The sequence below is a fragment of the Rhea americana genome, unplaced genomic scaffold (genome assembly GCF_003343005.1).
Source record: "Rhea americana isolate MKP2758 unplaced genomic scaffold, rheAme1 scaffold_2, whole genome shotgun sequence".
NCBI classification, from domain to species: Eukaryota; Metazoa; Chordata; class Aves; order Rheiformes; family Rheidae; genus Rhea; species Rhea americana.
Window position 1 is genome coordinate 367670 of NW_028186149.1, and position 8073 is coordinate 375742.

The window sequence follows — 8073 nt, forward strand, 5'->3', positions numbered from 1 at the left end:
GGGGCCGCGGCAACGGCTGCGCCGCCCGCGCGCGGCGCAGGGGCGGGGCCCGCGCGCCCTCAGCCTCTGGGAGGGCGGGGAAGAAGGACGCGGCCATGGTGCGGCGTCGGACGTGCTGCGGTGTCGTCACCGTCCCGCAGTTACATATGGAAACACCGCGGTGGGCACAAGCTCCAGTACAGGCAGCGCAGTGTTTAATACATAGATACAGTCAGGCGTTACCGTGCAGCCGCTCCTCTACTCTGCAGGGYCATGGTCCATATATGCTTTTGCAGTCTCAAACCACATGTTCTCCACAGCTTCCTGGCCCACCTCGAACATTGCCATCAAGTGTTTCCATCCAGTTTTTGCTGTGATCATGAGGTATTCTTTATTCTCTGGGTACAGGAGAGCCGTGTGGGCTGCTATGACGAGCGACTGCGAAAACCTCCCACTCACCAAGAGAAAGAGAGCAGCCCTCTCCTCCTCTGTCAGGGGCAGGATGCTTTCAAACCCTGCCAGAACATGCCCTCCRACACTCAGAGGATCCGTGCTCTCTATCATCATGTACATGATAGTTATTGCGACTTCAAATACRTAATACCCATAACTCATGTCACTAAAATCCAGAATGCCGGATACTCTGTACTGAAGAGCCTCGAGGGAAGCAGAGGTGGAGTCTACTAAAATATTGTGGTCATTAAGATCCCCATGATTGATACCTAAACACAGAAGAAACCAAAATGGTATTAATAATTAAACAGCAGAATCTTTACCTTCTTACATTTCTCAGTGAAATAGCACTGAAGACATGCATAGAGGCTCAAATTTAACAGTGAACTACAAAACCATGCCAATCTCCCTCCCTCTCTCCTTATCTTGCTGTAACTACTCATATCTTTCACAGCCTTATTGCTTCCTAGGAACCTCAATTCCATTAACACCGAGAGGTGACCAGATAGCAACTGATAAAACGAATGTTAAGAGATCTTATTTTGTTCTGGGGGAACCTACGATACTCTAYGTGTTTTCCAAATCCAGAACAGCAAAGCTTTCCATTGTCAAATCATTGTCATCACTTAATGCAAGTTGTATTTAAAAAAAAAAAGATACGATTTAGTAGTTATTTGGCGAAAAGGAGGAGTGTGCTCCATATATTCTCAGTAAGCTGATATAACAGCATGAAAATTATTATGTAAGCAATCTCAGCAGAATGATCATGAACTGAACATGGCTCTACCGGTACTGGACGCTGCATTTTTCCTGGCACGTTCTGCACTGTGTTCATTCAACACAGCCTGTGCTATAGATAAAGGAGAAAATGTTTTGCTTATATTGCCTCTCTTACAGACACAAACTCATGTAAAAAATTCCAGTGGCTCAATGCAACGTAWTTTTAATAACAAAATACTCACAGGCTCGAAAACTGGTTAGCTTAGGTATTACTTTCCTTTTAAACTGCTGAATAACTTGCTCTACAACTTCACGATATTTGTTCTGGCCCAAGGCATAAATATACTGGTCTAGAAGAGGGACATTTGCCAGGTTCCAAATGAATTGCCCTCGATGCAGACTTTTTACTGATGGATGATGGAATTTCTATGGAAAATAAAATAAAGGAGAAAATCAGTCATAAATAAAGTACCCCAGTCCTGTGATTAAAGGGCTTGATTCAAAGCCCTCATTAACTGTAACAGGTTTCTGATGAAAAGCTGCATGACTTTGACTTATTTTCGATCAACATGTAAAAAAAAATCTGAAAGATGATTAAGGTGAGTGCCTTAATACCCACATCCAAACTGACCCCCCCTCCCCATTTTTCAGTTACAAAGATTATCTTTAATCACTCATCACTTAAACTATTTCAAATCAGTATTAACCCACATTTCTGCCATGTGACATGTATGTAGTGGCTTTGAGGCCTCGTCAACACCAGAGTCGCATCCTTGGCAGTGCCGGGATTGTGCAGCTGGCACTACAGAAAGCTGCCGAAGCAGGAGACACCCAGGACCTGCTCTTGGCATTTAAAAGTGGCAGCTTCTGGGGTTGAGCCATAGGATCAGTTGGCATGTCAAAAATGCTGAGGAAAGAAGTACTTTGTCGACATACAGGACAGTTTTACAAAAAAATTACTACAGGATCTCAGATGTCCATGCAGTACACGCAGGCCCCAGACCCACATGCAGTAAGCTGTATGCATTTCATTTTACGTGTTTGGAAAGTAAATAAAGTCAAATCGGCTCTATTTGCTTTACCTTTGTGCATTCCGGTAGCCTAAATAACAAGGTCCTAAAACTCTCCTTGAAAGGCTACATCCTGGGAGAAAAAGCTCTCTCGCACTGCACACCACTCTTACCCTGGAACCCTCTAACGCGCATGAAGGTGCCTTTTGGGCCAGGTCCCACCAGTGTGTAGGGCAAATACAAACATTTCCCACTCAAGAACCTGGCTTCCTCCTGAAAGGAAATCCCRTGCTTAAAATTAAGGGTCTACCTAAAGAGAGCTTGAAGATGGCCAGAACTAGAACTGTTTATGAAAAAGTAAAGAACAGAATCAAGCCTAAAACAAAAATCATGTGACAAGATCTCAAATGCTGCAAAAAGCCCRACGCTTGGGAAGAATGTCCTCTGGTGAGCAACCACTGCAGTTTTCCCTTTCAACCCCTGGCAAAATCGGTCATTCCAGCAAGATATTAACGGGATACCACATGTGCGAAAGGTGATGAAAACTCAGATCTCAACATTCTCACAAGCCTTTGTCACCATAAAGTCATAAACGTTAACTAATTTCCATTTAAAAGATGAGACATACTCAAGCAAAAGGAGAAACCAACTGGTAAAGCAGTGGCAATTGCTGTTTCGTGCACAAAAAGCRTGGTGCATTGCTTTGCTATCAAGTGGATTAAGTAAATTAATTGGGGAAAAAAAAGAGAGGCTCAGTCATTTGTAGCTCCCCTAGGTATTACTTTTGGTGTCCATAATATTAAAAAATTTTTTATTAAAAAAATTTTTAAAAAATTTAAATTTTAAAAAATTTTAAAATCTTTTTAAAAATTAAAAAATTTAATAAACAATATGTTTATTTCTTTAAAATGACAGACCTTGGTTGTTTAGGTTTCCTAAGTTAAGGGCATACAGAGCCTTTTTCATAAAAATTTGCTCTCTTATCTAATACTTCCTCCTTGATAGGACAAGTCACAGGAGTACTTTGAGGCTAGCTGGTCTGTGTAAATTGTTTCARTCACATTATAAAAGCATGACCACAGTGGTTAAAAAGTAACAGTAAATTATCTTTCCCAATTGAAAAATGCTGTTGTAATTTAAGAATATGGTTAGTAAAGCTGGCAATTCACATTTCATAATTGTCTGAAGCTAGTAGCCAGAACATGAGAAGGGAAGGTTAATGAAAGGCAATAAATAATGCAAGAGGTCTTTTATGCATCAAACTTAATTACTGGCTGATTTATCAGCTTTATGACCCTGTATAATTACAGAGTAAAGGAAGAACTTACTTTGCATTAAAATTACTTGACTGGAAACAGTGCAACTGAGAGAAGTGTCAGAAGTCTCTGTTCATCATTACAGAAAGGGAACCAAATGCTACTGCTGTTAAATGGTCACAGTTCTGGTGAGCAGGAGAAAGGGACTATGTCAAAATGAATTCAAAATAATACATCAGCCAGTTKTGCCGGTCTGACTTGTGCACTATACAACAATGCTTTACATGTTTCTACATAAAGAAACTTTACATACTTCTGATTTGGGTGGCCTGGAGTTTACTCTCCTTATGCACCAGGCTTGAAACACCAAACAGATGAGATTTACTTACTTAAAAAAAATCCTTATCTCCCTTTTCTTGATACATCACCCTGCAGAAGGATTTGAAAGACCATGTCGTAAGCACCAATTGGTCATGCTACTTGAGAAAATGCTTTAATAACAGTCAGCTTTCACAGTTACAGCATGGAGCTTGTYGCCTGGAAAATTAGTTGAACTGGGACATCTAGATTCACCAACTTGAATTTGTCAGAACAGGAAAACAGACTGCAAGCCCAGGAAGAAATAATACATGGGAAGTTAATTGAGAATGGACTTTGGGAGGCTAGAGCAACAGAAACTCACCTCTGAGAGAGCTTTATCCAAACTGGCAGCTAGCTTACCAATCTCATACAAAATCTGCCTATTTACAGCAATTTTTGCCACAGGTGTACCTGGCAGGTAAGTCAGCAGTCTAACCATGTACTTTTTGTTCCCAGACCCAGCACCTAAAAAACAAGAGAGAGGCAGTCGGTCACTTTAGTATGTGTTACTGAATATTAGTCAATGCAAGATGCAAAAAAGGTTTCTCCTAGTGCAGAAAAAAATAAGTCACATGTAGCTGACAAAACAGATTTCATAAAGATTTGATTTATCAGTGTTGTGCAAGGGTATGCAAATCTTAACATTCGTGTAATTTCTGTCCGACTCCAAGCCCTTATGCCTGGGATGGCCTTTGCATACAAGAGGTATCATCCAGTGCCCGCAGATATCCACCTACATGGTTTTGTAGCAGAGTGGGAGGCCTCAGGGATCAGCTTTTGTATGGAAGTTATAGTTAAAAGGAAAGCACAATGTCAACACAGTTTTTCTTTTAAGCACTATTAAAGCAATTTATTCTGGCATCATGGATAGGCTAGAACTGTATTTTACAACATTCTACAAAGAATTTGTAACATGATTTCGACAATGAACTTTTTTCCCTGTATGTGGTCAGGTCCGATTGAATCATTTTCTCAGATTCATTATACTGAAGTTATTTGCTAAGTATTGTCATAATTAATGCTTACTCTTTTCAAATTATTTGACTTATGGCATTTTAAGTTTACACTACTATGGCTAAACATATAGGTCATGTGATATATATACACCTTAATAAATAAAAATAAATGCAGGGTTTCTACTTCAGATGATCACATTTTGAATGCAGTTTTTGAGATCCTTTCTGTGCGATTCTGCTATAACTAAAACCAGTCTGGTCAATAAATTCCCATGCCAGAATAGCTGGTAACGAGCAAACCATGAAAACTAGTCAAGATAARTTAACTGGAAAAATAGCCAAGGTATACTTTGACCTTTTTGCAATATCCACCTTCCCTATCAGCTGCTGCCCAGTCTCTGCTAGAAACTGCTAAGAATGTGAGCAGTCTTGTGCCATGTTTCAAGCCCACACCTAGATATGCTTACAGCAGTGCTCAAATCTCACCGGCGCTGGCGCTCTGCGCTGATCAGGGCTCCCCAGTGTCTCTGGGGTTTTCTAATATTCCCTGTGTTTTTTCCCCAGCGAGGAAGCACAGCTCTGGTGTCCTCAGCAGGATAGCTCTGCCCTCCAAAGGGGCTGTTTCACCAGGGAAGCTCTATTTCGAAAGCTGAGAGCGACGTGGGATGTGGGTCAGGATCTATACTTAGACTGGAGACTCAAGTCCCAGCCTGCCACCGGCGGGAGCAGGGAACATAGCGCGAGGAAGCTGAGCGCCCGCGCGGCTGTTAAGGCCCTCCTGCTCTGCTCTGCTTGCTCTCGCTCGCTCAGATATGACGGGTTTCCACAGAGTTAATCTCCGTTTACATCCGTGCCGCACAGCAGAGCACAGCTGTTTGCTGTAACTGAACCAAACATCTTGTCGTACCGTAGCAAATAGCTCATGCAGTAGGGTGCTACCGAGCTAGAGGTATTAGCGGGGCGGAAGGGTTCCTGCCGCGCTCACCTCCTGACACCAGAGACATGATGGTACCGTCTTTTGTGAGATAAGGCGTAGCTGAGGGAAAGCCCTCGGCGCTGAGAAACATCATGGCCTGGGTCTGCGTTTCGATGAGGTCAGGCTCCTGGCTGTCTTCGGAATTGGTGATTTTGAGGACGTACTCCTCCGCCCCTCCAGGCGCCCCCGCGCCCCCCGAGACGCGCACGTGGAAGTTCTGGTCGTCGTAGCTGGGGAGAGGCCCGACCCAAGACACCTTTAATCCAAATACTCTGTCAACCAACTCGGCTGCTTCCTTTTCACCAAAYGCTGGTTTGGTGAACGTTTGGCGGGCGTTTCCAGACGACATCGTGTCTCTAAGAGAAAAAACAGGCCGGGAGGTCTCACCTGTGTTCTGACACCAGAAACACGAATTGCTGCAACAAAATGCATTCAGACACAGGAGAAAAGTTTGCTGTGTTCGATAAACGGGGGAAAACAATAAAGCCAAGCCTAGTCTCACACATCCGGAGAGCTGCACTCAATCCTTCGTGAACAAGACGCGAACAGCTTACCAACTAGCGTTATTTAATTGGTTAACTTCGAATGGCAGCACAACCAGGCACGCTGGTGGCCAGGAACAGTTTCCTGAGGAACAGACTTACCAAATTCCTATCCAAGAACTTCCAGACTGAAGCCTGCAAAGAAAGAGAGAACTATTTCRGTGGGCGTTTAACACTAAAATAGCCGTAATCTTTCCGCCGGGTCACGACCTCCCTAATTCCTTTATTTGCGAAGCGCTCGGCAGACCTAACAGCCGGCTCCCAGCGCGGCGTCTCCTCGGCTCCGCGCGCCGCCGGACCTTGGACCCTCGGCAGGCGGCTCCGACCTCCGTCCTGCGCGGGAGCCGCCGCTTCCGGCCGCCCCAGCCTCCCGCTGCCGCTGCCGCTGCAGGGCTGCGCCGCGGCGCCGGGCCGCGAAAGCCTTCCTGCCGCCACTGCGGCCCGCAAGGCGCCCGCGCCGCCGCCGCGACCACCGCTCCGGGGCCCGCGCGGGGGAGCCGCGACTGCAGCGCCGCCCCCAGCAGCCCTCGCTCGCGCCGCGCAACGTTTGCGTTAAGTAACGGGCTAAAACACTACGGAATTTTTAGCTTATTCTTTTATTTTTATTTTATTCTTGGTTTTCAGACAGCATTTTAAGCGAGGAGACACGAATCTCCCCTCTAAGAAAGGGAAAGAATGTTTTCAGAAAAGTGCTCCCACTGATATCTGTAGAAAAGGAAATACAACTTAAATCTGATTAAAAAAAAAATCCTTTTATCAAACTGTGACATGGAAAACTCTAGAGAATATTTTGATTGAACACCATTTACCGACAGTAAACGTGAGGCACCTGCTCGGCATGTCTTTTGGAGGGTACCAGAGTTCAAATCCAGAGTGTTTGTCCAGTCCATGAGAATTTTAGACTTCATTAAAACATTCCTACAAGGTTCCCTCCTCCAAACTCCGTGCTCCTCTGGATCAGTACAAATCTCCTTTTTGAATTCCTAATGGAAAAATGAGTAAAACGCCACAATATTTAAGATATCACAGAACTACCATCTGAGAAAAAAGGAAGTAGAAAAGGCTTGAAATAGAAGTAAAACCAAGATTTATTTTTTAAGTTAGACCAGCTATTAAGAATCCTCAGTCAGTCCCACTGTGTTAGCGTTAATTGCGTTAAGGACATTAATTTGCAAATATTGTTTTAATCCAATAGGGAAGTTAGAAAAGGGAATCAGTTTCTCTAAGAAAAAAGACAAGTTCCCTAGATGTGTGTGTTTTTTTCTCTTTGCCCCATTTCAGAGCAGAAGTTGTTACATACTGATTGAAYAGCTACTAAGAAATATTGTTACCTACTTGCCCCTTCTCCCTCTCTCCCCCTGTAAATCACACAGTTAAGTTTTTCAGGCATAAAAGCACTSCACAAAAATTTCAGGCTCTCCTCTCCCAGTCTGAGGTTGGTCCAAGATTTAGGTCACTGCACCAAATGTGATGCAGTAGGAAGGCGTTTTCTTGCTGCTTTTGCGCCCAAGATCCACCTCAGGACACAGGAAAGTGAGAACACATTAATTCCGTCCGCAATTAAGCAAAATCATGATGCATTTTGCAGACCTGTAATTTGTCTAGACAAGTTAGTCTTGCATTTAGTATCCAGACATTAGCACCAACACTGAAGACCTCCGGACTCCCGTCCCTCGCCACGCTGCACTGCGTTCGGGGGCGAAGCACGCACGTTTGGGAGGACCTGCGCCGTCCTGCTGCCTCTAGGAAAGAGGAGGCCTGGATAATTAAGCATCTCGGGGCTGAATGCCAGTCTAATGACACATCTGCTGAAAGCGACTC

At 44.1% G+C, this 8073-nt stretch overlaps 1 protein-coding gene across 3 annotated transcripts; it reads right to left on the reverse strand.

Moving 5' to 3' along the window:
* Positions 1-144: 144 nt before the first annotated feature.
* Positions 145-7279, reverse strand: HYKK (hydroxylysine kinase). Of its 3 annotated transcripts, none has more exons than XM_085303692.1 (6): positions 7062-7279; positions 6265-6387; positions 5720-6066; positions 4101-4243; positions 1395-1578; positions 145-701 (listed from the first exon to the last, which is right to left on the reverse strand). In XM_085303692.1, exons 3-6 carry the CDS (start codon positions 6057-6059, stop codon positions 238-240), a joined length of 1131 nt encoding a protein of 376 aa, XP_085159818.1. In that variant the 5' UTR covers positions 6060-6066; positions 6265-6387; positions 7062-7279; the 3' UTR covers positions 145-237. The 3 variants fall into 3 exon arrangements, with proteins under 3 accessions (XP_085159818.1, XP_085159816.1, XP_085159817.1); XM_085303690.1 differs by lacking the exon at positions 7062-7279 and adding an exon at positions 6500-6553 and having other exon boundaries at positions 6355-6387; XM_085303691.1 differs by lacking the exon at positions 7062-7279 and having other exon boundaries at positions 6265-6503.
* Between the last annotated feature and the right edge of the window lie 794 nt (positions 7280-8073).